Here is a 22580-nt window from a genome sequence, read left to right as displayed (position 1 = left end):
GCACCCGGCCCGCGTCGGGGTTCGCTTTCGGGCGATCATAAATAGCTGGGTGTTTGTAAACAGGCGCTGGAGGCACCTTCCCGGCGCTCAGCTTATTGTTCCGTCCCTTCCTCGCGCACTTCTCCCAGGACGCCCGGACTGGGGCTCCGAGCCGCCCGGGCGCCCAGCCCCAAAGTGAGCAAAGGCCAGCATTTCCCCTCCGGGGGCTCGGCATCCCCTCTGTCCGCCAACAGAAACTCCCGAGAAGGGTCTGCGGCAAGCCAGAGTCCACGCCGTGTTCTCCGGACTCCACGCAGCCTTTCCCAGCCTGGGTTCCCGCTTCTCCCCCTCCACTGCCTGGGTCCCCGGTTCACTTTTCCCGGCGGGGGTGGGGGGGCTTCGTCCTGGGAATCCAGCTTGCCTGCAACCCCCTCTCCCCCGAAAGATCCCGGCAGACCCCAAGAATGTCGAGGACAGTCGTGCAGTCTGCGCGCGGAGCCCTGTGTAAAGAACGCCCGGTACAAAACAACTCTCCCAGCTGCCTGCCCCCGCGTTTATTCTCAATTTATTTCCAGAGTCGCCTTGGGGGCGAGTCCGGAGGGGTAGGGGGCAGAAAAGGATCTGGGGCCAAAAAAAAAAAAAAAGCGGACGGGCCCGATGCTGCTCCCCGCGGGAGTGTGTGTGTGTGTGTGTGTGTGCGTGCGCGCGCGCCCTGGGTGTGTGAGTGTTAGTGCCTGGGCGTGCGATGTAATGGGGCGCCACTCCGCCTCTCCAGTGTGGCCAGAGCTCGCTTCGCGCACCCACCCCTGCCGAGGAGCCTACTTGCTGCAGCCCAATGCATTGTGTAAGACGCGACCTGTTATGGCCACCACTACTTCCGGGTTCTAGCATTCCGGTCGGAATCCACCTCTCCGCCTGTGCAACACACACTTTACACACGCACGGGGACTGCAAGCGGGCTGCATCGATCGCGGCTCCTTTAAGACAAACTCAGACAGACATTTTTTTCAACCCTCCTCCTCCTCTAATCTCCCTCCAGTGCAGCAGTTGCAAAGAGGGAGAGAGAGAGAAAGAGAGAGCGAGAGAAGAGAGAAACTGATTAGGAATTAGGACTGATTCAAAGAAAGCGAGCGCTAGGGCTTTGTGCATTTGAATATTAACATTTGAGGTGTTCTGACCAGAAGAAGACAGAGCGGATGATCATTCATTCCCCACGTTGACAACCTCGCCTGTGATTGACAGCCGGAGTGGCAGAAAGCCATGAGATTTGGTAGTTGGGTCTGAGGGGCGCTTTTTTTTTTTTAACAGAATTTTTGGGGAGAGAAGAGAAGACCTGCTTTTCTTTCTTTCTTTCTTTCTTTTTTTTCCTCCCCCCGCTGCTGTCTTGGAAACGGAGCGCTTTTATGCTCAGTGACTCGGGTTCTTTGCTTCGGGTTCCTTAGACCGAAGATCTGGGACCGGTAGCTCACGTTGCTGGAGACGTTAAGAGAATTTTCGCCGTTTTTTTTTTTTCCCGGGACTTTGCGTATTCGTTTCTTTTCACACTGGCCTTAAAGAGGATATATTAGAAGTTGAAGTAGGAAGGGAGCCAGGGAGGCCGATGGCGCAAAGGGTACGTATTAAAAAACAATTGTGAAGCTCAAATGTGAGATTTCAATTGAAACGTAGCTGAAGGACACTGCTAAAAAGTTTCTTTTCCCCCCTTCTTCTTCTCTTTCTCTCTTTCTCTTTGAATGAGTTTCCTAAAGCCGTGGCCTAACGTGAGGGGATTTATTCAATGCATTTGTAGACTTTATGTATGTTATATGTGATTGTTAATTCAAGTAGTCAAGTTTTCTATAGATGCCTAGCCAGTAGCTTTATAAACAAAAATTCAAGCTGGAGAAATCAGCTGTTAAGAATAATCAACCACACAAAAATCAAACTACTAGATACTTAATGCTATCATTTGAGTGTTCAGAGATCAGTTTGAAGCTGTTTTAAAATTAAAATAAGCAACCGGAAACTTCAGATAGGTTATTGACTCTACTTGTCTTTGCTATTTCACTAGAAACAGAACTTTTCAAAGCAAATAACTTTGTCACAATTCAGCCGAATTTGAGTCGTGAAAATAATCATCTTTTAAGCGTCATTTTAATCTGCATAGTTTTTTAAATACAAGGTAGTCGTTTGAAAGTTTCTCTTAGCTAAGTCTTGTACTAATTGGATACTAAGCACACAGCTACTAGCTTGAAAACTGCAATACTAATTTCCCCAATATTCCTATTTGAATGGAAATGTAGTGAGAGTAAAGTGAGACAATGACAACCCAACTGAGGTAGTTTCTTAAAAGAAAAGAGGTCCACAAAAAGCCTCCCTTGCATAATTTGGGTCCTGGCCCTCAAAGCCCTGTTTGCAAAAGAAAGTTACTAGGCTGACACATTTTTCTTTACCCCTTTGGTTCAGGCAAATGTCAGCGTTCTTCCAAACTCCTTTCACACCTCTGGCTTTAAGGAGATGAAAGTGGCAATTCCTCTTTTCTTTGAAAATCATTTCACTCTCAGCACCTCCAAATCTTGGGAAAAAGCTTTGCCTGGAATGAAGCCATTAGAAATTCTAAATAGCCAAACTTCGCACAGAAATTGACAATCAATGGGAAAATAGGTTTTTGGTTGTGTGGGTTTTTTTTCTTCTTCTTCTGGAATAGGGAGACAGGGGTTGGCATGAGTGTTTGCTTTGAATTTGCTTGAAGCCTGCTTAGGAGCCTTTGCCTCATTGACTTCTAGTCTAGGGAGAAAGTTCATATGGATGAGTGGGAAAGAGAATCCTAAACCACTTCAACTGTAGGTTTTACTTGCACTTTGGAGGCAAATTCACCAATCTGAAAATTCAGCTCTGATATGCAGTAAAGGCCAGCTTCTCCTGAGTTTCACTTAGAAGGGGGCAGTGAGTTTTGTATCATTTAGCAGAGTTTGTCTTGGAAAGCATAGGAAATGCAGCATCTTTGCGGGTCTGCCTAGCCGGGCCGCTGGCCCAGGGTGGGGGGGGAATGCAAAGCCTGTATGAATTCACGTGCTTGGCGTAGCTGTTCCCACCATAACATTTTTTTTTGTAATAATTCCCCCTGTTGTGAAGGGACTGTGGGATGAGGCAGGTTTGCTGCACTGCCCTGGCATGTTTTATTATTGTGATTTTGAATTTCCTCCTCTGGAGCCTTGCACGTTTTACCTTCCGCCCTCTGGGAGAAACCGTCCTTTTCTTCCCTTCTCTTCTTTCTTTCTTTCTTTCTTTCTTCCTTCCTTCCTTCCTTCCTTGCCAAAGGATCCTGAATTTCTGAACGGAGTTGATAGGGACACAAGTTAGGGCAAGACCATCTCCGTCAGTCTTACTCAGGGAGAATCCTGGAATTTGTACTCTAAGGATTTCTTTCCTTTTTCTTTTTTCTTTTTCTTTTCTTTTTCAATAAGAAATCTCTCAACGTAAGAGAGGCAAGGCCACCCTTTTCCGGGTGAAAAGGACCCAGCTGGACTGACATTCTATAAACCCTGAGCCTGCTGTGGGTTCCCCCCTTTTGCCTGCCTGGCCTTCTGAACCTTGTTTATCTCCTTGTTGTCATGCAGTACGACGACCTGCCCCATTACGGGGGCATGGATGGCGTAGGCATCCCCTCCACGATGTATGGGGACCCGCACGCTGCCAGGACCATGCAGCCGGTCCACCACCTGAACCACGGGCCTCCTCTGCACTCGCATCAGTACCCGCACACAGCTCACACCAACGCCATGGCCCCCAGCATGGCTTCCTCCGTCAATGACGCTTTAAAGAGAGATAAAGATGCCATTTATGGGTACGTACCATGAGCGGCAGGTTAAGTAGTTGAGATGTGATGCTGCCCTTGATTCCCTGTGCTGATCCTAAGAGGAATGTCGGAGTTCTCCGGATGGAGGTACACATTGGGGACTTTACATTGGCGTTGCATGGAAAGTTGGGGAGGCAGTCAGCTAGCCCGTATGGCCACACACACCCTCCTTGGTGGCCCAGCGCCTGGCTCTGCGGCCACCGGGTAGGAATAAGGAGGGTTCCCACGCAGGAGAAGTTCCCTGAGTCCCTGGGCCGCTCTCAGACATAGGGCCGAGAGTTGAGCCAGTTGGAGTCTACTGGCTGGTCTCGGTTGGGAGAGCTTTAGGGGTTTCTAAATGTAGGCGCCTTTGTGTGAGCTCTAAAGTTTTAGTTTAGGGAAAATCTTTTAAGCCACTGATTGTTCTGACTTGCTAAGTTTACTCAGCAACCGCATGCTGGCTCTAGCACAGCACAATACAAGCCGGAGAGGACAGTTGCAGGTCAGACAAGGGGGAACATGTTTTGCATTTAGGGAGTTTGATCACTGGCTTCAAGGAGAGAAGCTCGCTCGGAAATTGTACAGATATTAAGGAACTTCCAGGCGTTTCTGTGCACTTTGTGTTTAAAGGCAAAACCTACAAGATTGAGATAGAAGTGGAGCAGGGGGTTGCCCTCCAGCCAGGCTGTTTTCCAGCGGCTCCTTACACAGGGTTCTCCCAAGACGTTAGATCAGATCCTGACCGCTCTCCCCACTAGCAAAATCTTTTGAAAGCCATGTGCCTACTGTGTGCTGATGAATTTGAGGAGGTTCTTCGCTTTTTTTTTTCTTTTTTAACTTGGTAGCAACTTTTATTTCTAATTTTAAAGAAATATTTAAATATCTTCCTGGGTCAAAGGACCTCACACCGGCCTTCCCCAGCGGAAAATCGCAACCTGCTTTATTTCCTGATCCCTTGTGAAGAGGCTTCTTAGCTTCCTCTCTGCATCGTGAACTGCAACTGGTTTAGGCTCCGGGACAGCACGTTTGGGGGAGCTTTGGAGAGGACCCAACTGTAAAATGCCCAGCTGGGCTGTAAGAGCTAATAAAAGGCTTGAGACACCTCCTTGAACGTTGGAAGAAGCTTTCCCGCCTCCCCTACCCCCCTCTTTTCTTTTATGAGCGGAGATAAGCCACATCTAGGCCCCTCGCAATACCAGCTGTTTGCCACTCCGCACAGACAAAATGAAAGGCGTCACCGCTGGAACCTAGGAAGCAACTTTCTTTGGGGGGCCGTGGGGCCACCGGTGAAGGCACGAAAGTGTGCAAGGAACCTAAGGGTGGGCCCTTCCTACTCCCCGAGGGTCTTGGGGTCAAAATCCGTAGGTGCAGGTCCCTGACAGTCAGCCCCACAGTTTCAGAAGACCTCTTTCTAAGTTAGCTGAGCGCCTGCCCCTGGGATCCCGGGCCCTCTGGCCTCCCGCGGCCGCCCGCCTCCCAGTTATCTACTCAACCAGCTTTGCCAAGCCCTTGCCTCTCGCTCCCTTTCTCTCCACCGGGCCCTGGTTGTGGAGCCCAGGGACGGGGTCGTGTAGGGGGTGGGAAACTTAATTCAAAATGGCTGCTGGAACCGCTTGGGGTTTTATGCTTAGCAAATGTTACCAATTTCTCCGGCCAGAAATGCTGAACCGATCCTCAGATACGGTCCAGAGCTCTGGGCCTCAGACTGCAGGGCCCTGGGCCGTAGGCGAGGGGAGCAGCCGGGCGGGCGGGCGGAAGGGCGAAGGAACAAGTCGAGGTTAATTCAGGGTGGGGGTCCCTGCCTGGAGCTCCGCGGCTGCTTCCTTGGGCGCCTTTTTCTCGGACTGGGGACTAACCATTGCGTTGTTTTTGTGCTTTGTATTTTTTTTTTTTTGCAGACACCCCCTCTTCCCTCTCTTAGCACTGATTTTTGAGAAATGTGAATTAGCTACTTGTACCCCCCGCGAGCCCGGGGTGGCGGGCGGGGACGTCTGCTCTTCAGAGTCATTCAATGAAGATATAGCTGTGTTCGCCAAACAGGTCAGCAAAATATATACATATATATATATTAAAGAAACCAAAAGGGGGGAAAAAGGAAAGAATAATAGAGCTGCCCCCCCCCCCATCAATACATTTGCCAAAGTGTCTGGCTCACCAAGAGTCCCCTCTGAGTCAAAACTCTGTCCCCCAACCCGGAGACACGGCTTCCGGAGGAGGGTGTTTGCTGGTTTCGAAAACAACCGCGTTCACCGCCGCTCACGCACCCTCACCTAACGCAGAAAGCTCCTAGCAAACAAAATCGCCAACACCCGGCCTGGTGGCTGCTTTGCCTTAGGCCAGCCGCTCGGCCTCCGGGAGAATCATCCTCGCTACCAGAAGTCAGCCAGGGGTTCTGGGGCGTTTTCGGTTTATTTGAATCACATGGAAGTGTTTCTGCGCGGGACAAGCTCCCGCCCCCGGTTCCATACTGCCCAGGACAGCGTAGGGTGACGAGAAACTGGAACAGGCGGCCCGGATTCACATTGTCTTTATTTTTTCCCCCTCTCTCTCCCTCTCCCCCTGCCCTCTGCTCATCTGTATTTAGATTCGCGCAGAAAAACCTCTATTTTCTTCTAATCCAGAACTGGATAACTTGGTAAGAGCGGACCCCTTATCCTCCCCCACCCCACACACACCATTTCTCCACCCAGCACCCCAGCTTTATTTTGAAAGACCTGAGGTTCCTAGACAGGTCTTCCGGTAGCCGCAAACTGGCTTGCAAGTGTTTCTGTCCACGGACAAGTGCTCTGGGACCAGGTCCCCGGGAAATCCATTCATCCCGAGAGGGGCCGGCACGGGAAACGCGAGCTTTTGTTTTTGTGACAGCCGGGCTGCGCAGCTCAACGCAGCCGGGGGGATATATCTCTGGGCCTGTCAGCTTGTGTGCTTAAGATGTGCAACTCCCTAACCCTCAGAGTCGCGTCATCAGGGCAGCGGCCCTGAACTACTCAATGTGCCCGAAAGGTGTGCGGAGAGCGGCAGGAAGTTTTCCTGTGAGAAGCCACAATGTGGGGGCGCTTTGGCATCTCTAGGGTCCCCTCCTTGCGAGGGAAACTCCAGCCCAGAGAAGCAGCCCTTGAAGAGGGGGAGGGATGGGGTGGAGAGAGCGGAGCCGTGGGGGAGGAGGGTGTTTATGGTCCCCACTTAGACGCTTTGTTGTTGTTTTCGTCATTTTTTTCTCCTTAAGAAATATAAACCTCTAGATGGTACCCAGTCGCTGCTATTAAGTTTTAGTGTTATTGCCATAAATCAAAATAACTCTGTTTACCGGGGGGAGGGGGTTGGAGATGGTAGAGCAGAGACAGTCAATAGTCTACAAAACCAGGAATGGACCCTCATTCTTTTTGTATCTTTGCAGATGATTCAAGCCATACAAGTATTAAGGTTTCATCTGTTGGAATTAGAGAAGGTAATTCCTCTACCCTCTTTTCCCATGGCTTCACCATCACCCCCCAAACACACACCAGGGAGGGTTCAGAATGACTGAAGTTCAGGCTTCTAGGACATTTGCATAAATGTCTTCCTTTCTGGTAATTAGTGTCAAGGCCAATCTTAGCGTCCATTTCTCTTTGCAGTTTAATTACAATTTCAGCCACTAAACCCAGGATCACAAACGCCCTGGCCTTGTGTTCATTCTTAATACCTTGCTGGCTTTGGCTAAATTGTTGGCATTCTACGCATCCCAGTTGAAGTGTTGAATGTTGTTGCGAATTTGCTTCCCAAATTATACCTCTGGGCCCTTGGTCCCCTCCTTTTCCTTGCTACCTCTGAGGGGGAACAAAGTTTTGTTTAGTTTAGTGAGTTTCTGGAAGACAGTCTGAGAGCAATGGCAGGTCAGGCACACAGGAGAGGCCCAGGGGCCAGGGAGGAGCAGGCAGGGAGTCTCAAGGAGGTGGTGGTGTGTGTGGAGGGAGGGGCGCACATTAAATGTTCTCACAGAGACAAAGCAGAGTTGATAGTTGTGTCAATTTCTTGTATCTGTGAGTCTCTCACACACCCCACCTTCATACTCAAGAAAAAGGAGTGTGGGATAACATGATTTTGGTAGCTGTTCTATAAATCTCCACAATAAAAACTTAATGCATTACAATTCAAACTAACATTAAATTGCAAGGACTCTGGGGTTTCTTGTGAAATTTTGCAAGTCAGTGATGCTCAGGGCCTGGAAGAGGCTTCTTCACTCACACCTCAACATTTGGAGGTTTTCTTTTTCCTTGAAAAACAAAACAAAACAAAAAATCAATTTGATAAGTTGTTCTGGCTGTAGGCTTTTTCATATCCCACGTACTGGCAATTTGATTTTCTTCTCCCCCCGCTCCCCAATATATGCTCCTTATGGAGAGAAACCTTAGTTCTGAATGTTACTGGGACTTGAGGTACCAAGCATGTGCCACACTACATTATGGGTCCTTGGGATATGTAAGCATGATTATCTATACATACATATGTCTATATTCACCTTTTTTCTTTAGACACTTTGGAAAAGGATTTATGATAAAGTAACTGGATGAAATTAAATAGTTTACCTTAAATGTCACCCACGCAGGTCACCTCTCTAATGGCCACAGCCCCAGGAGCAGATGAATTTAACACGGGTGTTGAATATGTTGTAGCCTGTGAATCATCTTGTCACTGTCAATTTTCTGGGATATCTCTATTTTGCAAGAAAAGAAAGTTATTCCTAATTCTGGATGCGTCTGGGGGTCTCTAGAGGACAATTGCCCTGTGTTTCCCCTATTTGGAAGTTTGCATCTCACAAGGGGGTGGGTTGTACTTGTCAATGTCATGTATGCACTCCTGATTATATTTTCTTTTTTAAAATTTCTGTCATCATGTAGGTACACGAATTATGTGACAATTTCTGCCACCGGTATATTAGCTGTTTGAAAGGGAAAATGCCTATCGATTTGGTGATAGACGATAGAGAAGGAGGCTCAAAATCAGACAGTGAAGACATAACGAGATCAGCAAATCTAACCGACCAGGTATGCGCTTTTCGATCCTTAATATCTCTGGGGGGGGGGGAGGGATGTTGAAGGTGAGGGGGGGCATTCGTATGCGTATTGCTTGCTAGGTTACTACCACCTCCTTTTATTATTTGCATATGATTAAGTCCCTTTTAGATACATTTCCATCGAAATGAACATTTTTGAATAATGTGGCTATTATTGCTTCATTAAGACTGGCTCCGGGATTCGACCTGTAGAGATGGGCTTGTAAAAGCCTTGCCTGCAAACTTGACCTGTTTCTTGTCGCTTTTAATTTTTGTCTTTATTTTATTTACCCTCCATGATAATGAGAGTGCTAACTGCCAGTGACTGCCTCTGATTGCAGGGCTTTGTTCGGGGAGCATTCCAACCCCCCTTCTATTTCGAAGAAAAGAAAAGTGTAGGGTCTGGTTATTTCTTATTTTATTAGGAATAAATCCAAGATAGGTGGTCTAAGAGAGACAGCGAAGGTTTGAAATCTAGCAAATGCTGGCTATTTTCTCCCTGTCTGTACGGTTCATTAGCCTGTCTTGTCAGTTTTCCTCGGCCGAACGCTTCTAGACCTCACTGAACATTGCTTTGTGCAGTGCACGCTGCAAGCTCGCCCATTTTATTGTACTTAATAGAAAAAATAAGACCAGGCCGAGGTTATAAAAACAGATAAATACGGACTTTTCTCCTCCTCCTTTGCATTCATCCTCCAGCTGGTACATGCTCCGGGCCCGCTGGGTTGGCAGCTTTGGGAAGTGTCAGCGTCAGGGCGCCCCCGCGGCTGCCTGGGGGAGGAGGTGGGGGCTCCAGGCTGCCTGGGCTCTTCCTGCTGGTTCTAGAGCCCTCTCCTCTCCCGGGCTCCCTCCAGGCCGGGCTTCGGAAGTGCTGCTCCGATGGGAAGATTTTGATTTGAAGTTGCAGGGGTGGGGGCGGTTCTCCCCTCCCCCCCTCCCTCCCCCTGTTTATCTCTCTTGTCACGGAGTTTTAGGCTTGGTCCAAAGGAGTTGCCGAAAGGCAACGGAGGTGAAAACGCGAGGAGTGGGTGAGCTGAAAGGGCCAGGGCCAGTTAGCTCGACTTCGAATTGTTGCCGCACTTGGGCAGGTGTGGGTGACCTGCCTGCCCGGCCCCCAGAGAGACGCGAAGGCCCAGAGTCGTTTCTCTGACTTGGCACGTGAATCCCTTCTTGAGGGAGAGACCCAGCCTGCCTTTGTTAAGCCATAAACCAGCCGGGCCAGCAGAGTTTAGCTTTGCAAGATCTGCTCTAAACCGGGCTGGCCAGCGACTGTCTTCCGGGGTCCTTGCTGGGGTGCCCAGCACCTCGGTCTTGGTGTCATTCTAAAGTTTTCTCTCAGCATTAGCCCCTTAAGATAAAAATCGAAACCCCAGGTTGGCCGTCTCTGGGACACCCTACCACCGAGGCTTAATTTCTCCTTGACACGAAATGAGTAGGGCCAGGCAGGGCTCAGCTTGAACAGCGCCAGCATTCTGGGTCTGCTGCCTTGGGGGGCGAGTTGTAAACTTCTTAGGAGTGTAGACCAGCACCCGGAGCAAGGAGCTTGGGCTGTCCCGCCGCTGGCCGGCAGGGTTGGCGAAGCGGCCGCCCGGCTCCGGCTCAGGCCCAGCCCGCTGGCTGCCGGGCCTCCCGAGGGGTTCAGCCCGCCCGATCCGGCCCGGGAGCGGTTAAATGCAGATTCCGCTGCTGTTGAGTAAAAATTGTTATCCAACAAGCCTAACTAGAAAATGGGATTCTAAAAGCTCGGGAGTGCTGGGTACATAAAGCTATTTGAGCAAATTACAAGAATCGCTTAGGGGCACCAATGAAATCAACACTTTAATTGCCTCCAAAATGAAGATTTATACCCCATTTTCTCAACAAATCATTATTTTATTAAAGTCAAAGATAAAGGACCAAAGTTATGGGGTTACTTTTTTGGCGGGGTTGGGGAGAGGATCCAAAATTGGTATCACATCATTGAGTTCGCCCCATACTCCTTGCGTAAACTTTTGTTACCCAATTACCTTAATATGAGATATCCAAAGATATCCAATTGTATTGGGTTAACATGCTCATTTTCTTTTCCTCCCCTACCTATAACCTGAAAAGCCTTTGGGGGCGTCCTCCTCGCCCCCCACCCCACCCCTTAAGAGGAGCTCAGAGCTCTGGCGCTGTCCATCTCTGCCCGTGGGCGCACTCGCGTGACCCTTACTCAGGTCTCAATTGTAAGTGAACAACACAGCCAAGGATCTTTCTTCCTTTTGAGGGTCTGGGTCCTAGGAGCCAGGAGCAAGTAGGCATAGGCTCTTTTTGGAGAAGGGGAAGCAGCGTGGGGGGCGCACGCGGGTCTGCGCCAGCAAATCCTGCTGGCTCTCTGCCGCGGGGTGGGCTCTCTTGACCTGGGAAGGTGGGGAGCGCGAAGGATGAGGTCCTGCAGGGCCTCCCCGAAGGCTCCAGTTCTCGCAACTGAAGTCGGCACTCTGGCCCCTGGGGACGCTTGACCCCGGGTGCAACGACCCGAGAGCCAGGTCCCAAAAGGACAGACTCTCCACCTGTCTGCCGAAGGGGCCGGCCAGTTGGAGCCTGGACAGAAAGTGGGCTCTGGGGTTGGACCGCTCCAGGTGTGGCGGGAGCGCAGGGGGCTGGTTAGCTCATGAACCCCTGTGCCTCTGGGGTCTGCAAGTGGCACGCTTTATTTTCCTTTCTGGGTTGTGCGTGGGCGGCGTGAAGGCTGCCGCCCGCGCCGGGCCCCGGAAGGATGAACTGATTGATACATACGAGTGGGTTTCGCGGAGGCCCTAATTCGGAAGAAATCCACGTGGCCTGGTCGTGTTGTTGGCTCCGGGAGCTTTTTATCAGATTAAAATGCCAATGGTAACCATAATCCCGTCTCTCCACCCCCGCCGTCCCCCAGCGTCCTGGAGGCCGCCTAGAAGTCCCGGGGCCTGCGAACCGTCCCGACGGCGCAAGCCTCCCGGGCGCCCTCTCCCGACGGCCGCGCTCCGCGCTCGGCTGCTGGCCCCGCGGGGCTGGGGGCGCGGGGGCGCGGAGACTTCCCGGCCCCGGGGTGGGACCGGGGCTGGACTGCGGGCCGGACGGAGTGAGTGGTCCGTGGTGAGAGGCGTCGAGTCTAGTGTTGAGCTTAGTGGGCCATGGAAAGGGACTCGCGTTTGGGGGCGCAGGACGGAGTGAGGGATGCCAGGAGGGGCATGCGCCAGTCGCCCTGTGCAGATTCAGCAGGAGACGTCGGAAGGCGCTTCGCGTGGGGAATGAAGCCTCCCAAGGTTGTCTATTGCTCCTTGAAGTCATGCGTTTTCCACTCCCTGAATAGATCAGGAGAAGGAGGGCAGTCCACCCGGACCCCCAAGGCCACCTCCCGGACAGCCAGCAGTGTGCGGTCACCAGTGCGGGAGCCCTGATTCTCCCTGGGAGCCAGAGAAGAGGTCCCTTTGGAGTTGAGTTTTTCAGTCACAGTCGCTCTCCGGGGGGTCTTCGGCTGAATCTGCATTTAACAGTTCCTGGGCTGAGGCTGGCGCTCTGCTGCATGTTAATCCAGATTTGTCTCTGACGTCTGGGGAGAAGTAATATGGCTTGCAGAGAGGGAACCCGAAAGGCGTGCTCGCCAGGCAGGTTAAATGCCAAGTGCTGGTGGGCTTTGGGGGGGCTGGGGGGAGGGCGGCCGCCGGGACTGCTCGGCGGCCAAGGCTGGAGAGCGCTGAGCCGTGGGCCGCAGAGACCCAGGGCAGCCGGGGGCCAGGGCGCTTTGGGTCCCACATGGGTCTGGGAAACCTGCTAGCGAGGGTTTTGTTTTACAAGTTTGGAATGTGGTTTCTAAATTAAGAGTTTGGGTTAAAATTCCAAAAGTGAACTCGAACTTGACCGAAGGGTTCCCTCCCTTTATTGGGGTGTGCCCAAGGAGATGGAACCGTTCCCTTAGGGGGAAGTGTGATAGTAAGGGAAGAAAATGGGAGGGCAAGGAACAACCTAGTGTCCTTGATGGACTGGTCTCCTTTGCTTGAAAAAAACCCCAAAGCACATGAGGGGACCAGTGACTATTTACTGAACTAGAAGTAGAAGGCATTTATTATCATCCAATAAGAGTGGGCCACAAACAGTGGGGGGGGGGGGCAGCGGACAATGGTCCTGTTGTCAGGTGGTTTATTCTCAGTGCTCACATTTGATAGAATTATTTAAATTGTTACTGCCTGATGGGATCCCACTTCTGCCTCATCCTGGAACCTCTCAGCCCCACAGGTCCTGAAACCAGTGGGGTCTTAGCATCCTCTGCCTTCAGTTGTGATTGTTGTGGGACGTGTGGTCTAGCCTTCTTTCCTTTTTTGAGCTACGTCAAAGAGAAACTATGGCAAGGTTTTCTGTAATGATTAATTATTAAGGTGTTGACTGCTTGTCACTACGCTGGCTAATTGGGATGCGCATTCTAGGCTCTTTATTGCTTAGTACCCTCTGAGCGAAAACTTAGTTGTTTACCAGGTGTGTTTTTATTGTTGCTTGATAATTGGCTCTTAGAGTGCATTTATGTCTGAACTTCAACGCAGAAGTGTATTGATTTTTCATAAGGGCATTTAGAAACATTGCGGAAAACAGTAGTGGGGGAGAGAAGCTCAGGTCTATGCCCCTAGGTTGAGAGCAAATGCATTATGAAATGTCTCAAAGTCTAAATGTGAATACTACAAAAGTGATTCCTCCCTCTCTCTTTCTGGAATCCTCTGTGCAAGTCCCATGCTTAATGGAAAGCCATGGTACTAAAGCTAGTTTGAGCAAAGTCAAGTCCCCTTGCAGTGACTATTGTTCCGTGATTTAACTAGCTCTGTGGCAATAGATGGCTCAAATCACAGCCTCTCTCGCAGCAGAAATAGCTCCATTACTCACCATTCAGAGATATAGAGGTGCTTGTTTGTGTTCTTGGTTCTAATGTAGAGATTTTCATTAGAAAACATGGAGACGCTTAAACAGTACAGAAGAGGGGAAGGAAAAGAAAGGGGGGGGGCAGGCAGAGATTAAACTGTGGGCCATGCTTTAAAAAAGAAAACACCAAAATATCATGCTATAATTGCCCGAGTTTGGAAATCAACAAATTTTACATCATGATGTTTTCAACACTGGTATGTTTAAATTTTACAATGTTTGTCACAGTCGAAAAAGATTTGAAACACAGCTGTTACTGGGTGACAGAAAGCAAGTTATCCAGTAAAATGCCATCGTCTTAAAAAACAAAGACTATTGGTAGTCGTCCCAGCTTAGAAACATCGCGTTTTTGAAGACCAGGCAGATGGGCAGATAGCAGTCGTTACCTGTTCTACTCTTCTGAAACAATGTTCCTGTCCTCAGAGCTGGAGTTGGAAAAACTCTAGAGAGTACATAACAAGTCATATGAGGGCCCTTCAAAAAAGCTCCTGGAAAAGCCCACTGTCTTTTCATTCCGCTTCCTTCCAAACGTGTTGGAAGCCCCTTAGTGTTCAGACACTTGGCATCCACGAAAATAATGTCAACATGAACTCAAATGAAGTATTTTTGTGTGTGTTGATAATAATATGCTTTCCATCGCAACAACAGTATTTTCTTATGCAACATAAATATGTCAAACAAATGGGTAATGGTAACGTTTTAATAAATTATCATTTAATCATCTAACACAACCCAAGTATGTATACAGAAACTTTTAAAAGAAAGTAGGCATACAGCCAAATTCCTATAGGGACCAGCAGGGGAAGGATCAAACAAGGAACATGAAATAAGATTTCATGTAAGAAGGTCTATAATTCAACATTATTTGACGCCACTGTCAGGGCAATAGTTGAAGGATAGTAAACTGATACCATTCTCAGTCATTTTTGTTACACAGTTTTAAATGCTTGCAACTGTAGCATTACATGGCTTTTTTTGGATTATGATATCTGTCATATTTGTATCAATGTTGCGCTTGAATTTATGTTTCAATCGAAACCAACAAAAAACAATTACTGCCTCTCCCTAAGCCCAAAGAGCAGTTCAATATTTAAAAATTAAATCAGAATTATGGGAAAGTCTTCTTTTACAAATACAGGAATAAAAATAGAATGCACACGACACTGTTTATCTGAGGGTGGTACAGGTTGTCGGACCTAAGTTTTCACATTTCCAAGGAAAACAGCGGGCTTGCTGTCCTTACTCAGCAGGAAACATCAGGACGTACCTGTTTAAAAAGCTGGAGTTGTCTGGACATAAAAGGTGGCTATTGTTGTTACGTTACGGGCTCACCTCTGACTCATACTGATCCTGTGTGTAGCAGAAGAAAACGCTGCCCCGTGCTGCCGGGTCTATGCAGCCATTGCATGTTCAAGCCGTCGTTGAGTACTGTCCCCCCATCTCCTTGAGGGCCTTCCTCCTTTTCAATGGTCCTCTACTTTACCAAGCATGATGCCCTGGTCCTGATAACATGTCCCAAGGGCAGAAGATGCATTCTGGCTATCTCCCTTCCAAGGAGCTTTCTGACTGTACTTCTTCCAATCAGACTCATCTCATGTTCTGGCAGTTCATCGAACCTTCCATATTTGTCACCAATACCATCATTGAAAGGCATCAATCTTATGTCTTCTGCATCCACCATTCGGCTTTTGATGCTTGGGCCAGGCACACCTTGGTGCTTTTTAATACTTGAGAGAGGGTGTTTGCTGCAATTCGCCCAAAGCAATGTGGCATTTGATTTCTTGACAGCCTGTGGATCCAAGAAAAATGGCGACATGCAATCATACACACAATACTGGTCATCTGGCCGAAATTCTAATAGTAGTTCCAAAATCTGACTTGTGGGATTTAATGAACGTTTGTATATTTTGCCGTTCTGATTGTGTGACTAAACCTGCATTTGTCCGTGTCATGTGAAAGGTAAAAGAACATTTTCACCTTAGCCTTAACTTTCTATGCTGTGCTTTCAGGATTGCAGGAACTGGGGTGGGGGTGGGTGCTGTTTTGGAATCTTAAATAGTTCCTCGAGGAAGTATACCTACCATGGACAATTCTGAATTCCCCAACTTATAACATTGGTGTTTTAATAAATGGCAAAAGTGATCCCATTTGAAATAAGCAAGAATATATTCTTTTAAACATTTGTCACTAGAATCCAATTTCAATCAGTTTAACGCATTCAAGTGCACAGAATTAAAGCAATTGGCAACACTTTACGAGACTCTGAACACTCTTGTGCAAAATAGCATTTCTTAATCGCGAAAATATGTCCTAGTTAAAGGAAAATATAAGAGTGCATATCTTTCTAAATGATTTTGTATTTCTTGAATTCTTGACTCAAAATTCCTAAAACACACTATAAACGGTTTGGTTTTTGGTGGGAAAAAAGTTTATTTCTAAGTTTATTAACTTTTACACCTGTTGTTTATTGGCATCGGGGTATACAGAACCAAGTACAAGTTAAAAGTCAGCACTCAGTCGTTAACTCTTTGAAGCTATGAAGTAAACAGGCAGTGTCTTTTTCATGAGTTATATGTGTCATTGAAGACGGCATATGAGGATAAATGAGATGTAAAAATAAATTTTACTTTTTAATTCTCAGGTAAAAAGCTGCTTTACTATGAATTCTTCCCTTGTTACTTTTTCATGATTCCATTTACAATTGATAGGATTTATGCTGATGGAGTAAAACACCTTGAGTGTGCAAAGTTATGAGTCTTTAAAAATTTAAATGAAATCATACTTTGCCGGGGAATGGAAGCTTCTACTACTAAAAAATTTACCCAGGGATACTTTTTAAATGGCCAAAACTTTCTGTGAGTTTAACGACTTCGTTGGGGTTGACTCCGGGCTTCCTCTAAGTGCCCCCTATAGGGTTTCCAAACCTTAGTCTTTATGGAAGCTTACCATCCCATCTATGCCGGTGGCTTCGAACCGTTGACCTTTCCGTTAGTAGCCATAGGTTTTAACCACTGCATCACCACGACATCTATTTAAGAGACAGGAATAAATAAGTAACTAATATTGAGTGACGTTGGTTTCCTTCCCTGGCATCATAAGCTAACTTGGAATTAGTTGTCACGACCGAGAAATTCCCATTTCTATATGTGTCCTTCCTCTTTAAAACGTGGTATGTGGTTCCTGCTGCTTAGCTGTACATATCTCTGTTGCTGATGGCAATTTCGGAGGGCAGGGCTGTAGTTTTCTCTGATCACGTCTCTTCTACTGTTTGGTAACCTTCTCCTGCCTGAGATTCCAACCGAGACGGGTTGGAAGAGCTCATCCCACTCTCCACGTTCCTTGCGGACTTTGGTTCGCCTGTGGGTTTGTTTTACTGAGAAGATGAAAACAATCTTACTCCCTTTGGAGCCGGAATGAATTGAGACCAGAGTCCCAGATATTCCCACCCTGTGACTCACAATGAGGGGGGAAACTGGCAACTGTGATTCCTGTCTGCTTTCCCTAGAGCTGTGGACGCTTGGAATAAAGATTCATATCAGCCCCTCTATGGTCTTCCTTTTAAGGCCTAAATGTTTGTTTTCAGCGATGGGGCTCTTAACTGATGGTCCTTAGTTGGTCCCTGATCTCCATAATTTGCATTTTATTCTGAATTTGCATTCGCATTATGCCCCATAGAAACTCTTTGAGGTGGAGGGTACTTATGATTATTACGAGGGAACTCTGGAAAACGATTTTTGTAAGGAAACCAGCATAGGCATCACAGGGAGGAATCAGATGTAAACTCAGAGTTGGCTCACCCCATCCCAATTTGTAACACTTCTGTCCCTCTTCTCTTAAAAATAGTAGAAGCTGGGTGATAAGAATTTCTTTGACAAAAAAAAACACCAAAAAACCCTCTTAATGTCTCTCTAACTATTTGGGTGTGCTTTCGAAGACTTACTGATTTTGAGGGACAGGCCATAAATAATGGGGATGTATAGGTGTTTTCTGCTATTCAGAGGCAATTCCATGGCAATGTGGAACTTTAATTTAAAACTAAATGTGCCATATAGGATCTGAGGCATGCTGACTCTATATTTGGATGAGGCGGGGGTTGTGTGTCTCTGGGACTTTGAAAGGGAGGTGCTTTTTTTTACTAGCGTCTGGGGGACTGCAGTCTTCACAGTGCAAAGCTCTTAGGGCAGCAACTACAAAAAGTCTGCCTCCTTTTCTACAGGCTGCAATTTTAAAGTTATCCTCCTGAAAACAAAACAACCACCACCACAACAAACCCACTGAGATAGCTATATCATTTTAAATCTAGCTATTTATTGATCTAAAAGCCAACCCTGTAGAGAGCACATTAAAATTAACAACGAACAATCATCCGTTCATTAGTGACGAGGCAACAATCAGAGCAGTGGAATGAAATTGGGTGTCTGGGATCGAGTTTGGAATGTTGACTCCAACGTTCCCACCAGATCTGGAGTGGTTGTGAAACCCCACGGCAAGGCCATTTTTACTTTAAATACTTCATGGGGACACGAATTTGAACGTTTCTTTTATTTGAATTCGTCCATTCAGAGGAGACACAGTTTCCTGAATAGCCACCCTGCCCTTCACTCTTGCACAGTCCGGATAAATGTCTTATGCATTTACAGTTTACTGTACACATTATTTACGTGAAAAGCGCCACAACTGGACAGGACATATGGACTTTATCTTTATGAGATAGAGGTGGCTTCTCTGCCCAGAGTGGCCTAACCCTATATAGATAATAAACCTGACCCTTAGTGTACCGCTGATGGTCATCTCTGACAGGGTCATTGGGGGCCGGTATTTTACAGCCCTCATGCAAATATAGTTTACCATTTGCATTTCAGTTCCATTACTTGTTTTGTTGGCTTCAACTTCTGCCATAAAGAATCAGGAGTTTTACATATTGGAATTGATCTTGGTGAAATTAATACGGTTGGGGGTGGATAGGATTTCGGGGTATCATTTCGCCCCTTCTTTTCTTGCAGCATGCTTTCTCTAACCATGTTCTAAAATTCTCTGAGGAATAATTTCGAGGATATTTTTAACGCTGGTGGTGGATTTGGGGGGTTGGCCTATTGTTTTCCTCCGTTTGGCGATTTTACAAGTTATGGTAAGTGACAATGTCACTGAGAGAGAGATCAGACTGGCCTCGCCTTTCCGTTTCTAGCACGAACGGATAGAAACACGTCCGCCATCATTCCGTCTGTGCTTAGGGCGTCTATTACTGCTCTTCAGATGTTTGGGTATTCTACCAGTTATTCAAGGGCAGTCACAATCTGCATTTGAGCAGGCATAAATATTTTTATTTGGGATTTGCAGCAACTCAATTTTATTTTCCAAATTGCCCTGCCATTTCAATTAGAGGCATTGTTCTTCTGTCTCCTGTTGCAACACTCTAAAGCATTGCTTGCCACCCAATTCTGACCTGGTTGAGTATTTCATACGTACGTAATGAGGGCATGTAAGAAACATGCCAATGGAGAAAGAAGAGAATAAAACATTACCAAATCAATCATGGGGCCGTCCTTCACTTCCGGAGCAGACTTCTAATATTCCAAATACTCAATCACTGCTTACAGAGTCTGAATGGCTCCTAAACTGATAGCCCTAGGTGTGACAGAAGAATGACTTTCTGATTAACTGGGGTTTCTGTAATAGTGAGTCCCCAGGACAGCTCTCCGTTCTGCGGCTGGAATTCACCGTGGCTTTGGCTGATGTCTCTGTTAAGTGTCTTGAAACTCAAATGAAATGTCCAGATATTTTGAGAGAGACCTCTTTGATGACTGTACCCAAGATAAATCATGCAGGAAGGTGAACGATCTTCTCCCTGTCTCCACACTGAGCGTTGCCAGAGAACCGAAAGGCTCAGGGCTCCTTGAAGAGGAACAGACACATTCCACGTGAAACTGGATTGAAAAGGCACACAGCTGGATGGGCTTCAGAGGAAACGCCCTTTGCGAATGGTGTGTGGAAATCTGCGCTGATATGCAGGGTTCTAGGAGTCTGTTATCCGAACGACAATATTACCAGGTAGTCGTGGACTAAAACTGGATGTCGTGGATGACGTATTGTGTTTTCTTTCCCACTTGACGTGGATGGGTCCCTTGAGTTGAGAACTTAGAGCTGGGAAAGAGAAAATTCCAACTGCACTTGTGGGACAATGATTCAGTGTTCTAATTCTCACGGTTTGCTCCGCCCTTTGAGCCAGGGGATGGCCCAATGAAGTATACATAATGTGGAGCCAGAGTGCTTCTGGATTTCGATCTATACTTTGCTAGGAACGGGCCAGCCACGCCCCTCTCTGAGCCCCAGTTTTATCATCCATAAAGTGAGTATGTTCATTACATATGGTTAGTTTCATTGAGCAGCTGAAAGAACTCAACAAGAATGCATGTTCATGGAAACACAGGGAATCCAGGACAGATGAACCCCTCAGGACCAGTGGTGAGAGTGGTGATACCGGGAGGGAGAAGGGAAGATGGGGTAGAGAGGCAGGACCGATTACAAGGATCTACATATAACTTCCTCCCTGGGGATGGACAACAGGACAGTGGGTGAAGGTAGACATTAGGCAGTGTAAAATAAGATAAAATAATGGTTTATAAATTATCAAGGGTTCGTGAGGGAGGGGCGAGCGGGGAGGGAGGGGGAAAAAAGAAAGAAAATTAAGGAGCTGATTCCAGGAGCCCAAGTGGAAAGCGAGTGTTTTGAGAATGATGAAGGCAATGAATGTATACGTGTGCTTTACACAATTGACGTATGTATGGATTGTGATAAGAGTTGTATGAGCCCCAATAAAATGATTTTTAAAAAGAATGCATGTTCATAAACAAGATCTGTATTAAATGATAAGGTGGAATAGTGGCTTACAAATGTTGGGCTGCTATCCACAAGGTCAGCAGTTCAAACCTACCAGCCCCTGTATAGGGGAAGGATGAGGCTTTCCGTTTCCATAAAGAGTTACAACCTCAGAAACCCAAAGGTGGGGGCAGTTGCCCTGTGGGGACAGAACTGATGTTACGGCTGTGAGTTTGGTTTGGCTGTATTAAATGATATTTTAGCTCCGGATTTATATTCAAAAACATGGATTTGATTTTGGGAAGGAAGACTGAGGACTAGTTAGTGGAGGGATGTCGTTTGACAGAGCATTTTCTAATCATAGCATTTCTGAAACGATCATTTGAATCCTTATTCAGAGGAGTCACCATTACTCTGATGTCACGGCAGTGTAAACGCAAAGCAGATGCTCAGATGTCTTGAGGAGATAGCCCAGTGACTTACTGCAGTTGCCTCTTCAGTTACAGTGCACATGACAGTTATGTGCAGACCTTGGGCTAAGGACTTGCCCCCAGATTTCTGAGTGCAAATGCTTCATGCTAAGATGCAACCGCTTGCAAACTCTTCTCCTCTGCGAGTACTTGGGATGCCATCTTTTCTGTGTTCCTGGAACTACTGGATGTTCTCTTTGAGAGGATGGTTGCCTAGCAAGTGTGTGGTTTGAGGTCACTTTATATAAGACACTTTGGAGTTTATTTTATCTTAATTTGTTTGCAGAACCAAGAGCACTGAAAACTGTTACAAATGTAAAAGAAAACACTGGGAAGCAAGCACTTTTATGACAAGGATTTTACAGGGCCAGATGCACTGGAATGTAATTCACAGATTCCTCCCCCTCATCTAAATAGAAATGATGGAAAAGAAGCTAAGTTTCAGCAACTGGTTCTCAGCATATAACTGAAGGATACAGTTTGAAGTGTTTGGGTATGAATATTTAGAGAGGTAGTGGTGCCACTTGAATTATATACACAGATATATGGCATATATAAAAATCAATATATATTAAAATCAGTGTCTATAAAAGTGTATATGTGTACTAGGCCACACACATATATTTATATGTATATATATGGGAGCCCTGGTGGCATAGTGAATTCTGTGTTGGGCTGCTAACCACAGAGCGAACGGAACGGACCAGCAGCTCCTGTCAACAGGTATAGTCTTGGAAACCCATCGGAGCAGTTCTATCTGTCCTGTAGGTTTGCTAAGAGTCCAACTTAACTCAATGGCAGCGAGTCTGGTGTTTCTTGTATACAGATATAGATGAGACAGATATAGATATATACATGTGTGTGCGTATACATTTATGTTCCGGTCAAACATAAAACTCCATGAACTAGCGTTCACAAGTCATGCAGGAGAAGTGCACAGAGTCTTTAAAACCATTCAGCATCATCGTTTGCTTTTGTTCATAGCATGCCAGCCATCGTGCAGCGGCAGGGGAAAATGAAGTTGTTTAAGCATAGAACAGTCTTATGGAAGCTCCTAGTGCACTCAGGCTTTGCCCTCTTCTCTTCTGTTCTTGAGCTTTTTCTCCACAAGAAACTGCTCTGAACATTCAACACAATTGCACCCACATAAGTAGAGGTTGAACATTCAGTACACTTGCACACACATGAGGAGAGGTTGAACATTCAGTACACTTGCACACACATGAGGAGAGGTTGAACATTCAGTACACTTGCACACACATGAGGAGAGGTTGAACATTCAGTATACTTGCACACACATGAGGAGAGGTTGAACATTCAGTACACTTGCATACACATAAGTAGAGGTTGAACATTCAGCACACTTGCACGCACATTAGTAGAGGTTGAACATTCAGCACACTTGCATGCACATTAGTAGAGGTTGAGCATTCAGTACACTTGCATACACATTAGTAGAGGTTGAGCATTCAGCACACTTGCATGCACATTAGTAGAGGTTGAGCATTCAGTACACTTGCATACACATTAGTAGAGGTTGAACATTCAGCACACTTGC

The 22580-nt window shown here is 47.0% G+C and overlaps 1 protein-coding gene across 2 annotated transcripts in view; it reads left to right on the top strand.

Annotated features, from left to right (window-relative positions):
- Positions 1-883: 883 nt before the first annotated feature.
- The window catches only part of MEIS1 (Meis homeobox 1), a 154000-nt gene continuing 132303 nt past the window's right edge, over positions 884-22580 (top strand). For both annotated transcript variants that reach the window (XM_004710169.2, XM_004710170.2), the window contains exons 1-6: positions 884-1591; positions 3579-3805; positions 5695-5836; positions 6381-6431; positions 7194-7244; positions 8674-8820. In XM_004710169.2, the coding sequence (XP_004710226.1) occupies positions 1580-1591; positions 3579-3805; positions 5695-5836; positions 6381-6431; positions 7194-7244; positions 8674-8820 (630 nt within the window). In that variant the 5' untranslated portion in view covers positions 884-1579. The remainder of the gene's footprint in view (positions 1592-3578; positions 3806-5694; positions 5837-6380; positions 6432-7193; positions 7245-8673; positions 8821-22580) is intronic.

The sequence above is a fragment of the Echinops telfairi genome, unplaced genomic scaffold (genome assembly GCF_000313985.2).
Source record: "Echinops telfairi isolate 266 unplaced genomic scaffold, ASM31398v2 ScPeMD7_2573;HRSCAF=3158, whole genome shotgun sequence".
Lineage (NCBI taxonomy): Eukaryota > Metazoa > Chordata > Mammalia > Afrosoricida > Tenrecidae > Echinops > Echinops telfairi.
This window is presented reverse-complemented; position numbering and strand designations above follow the sequence as displayed.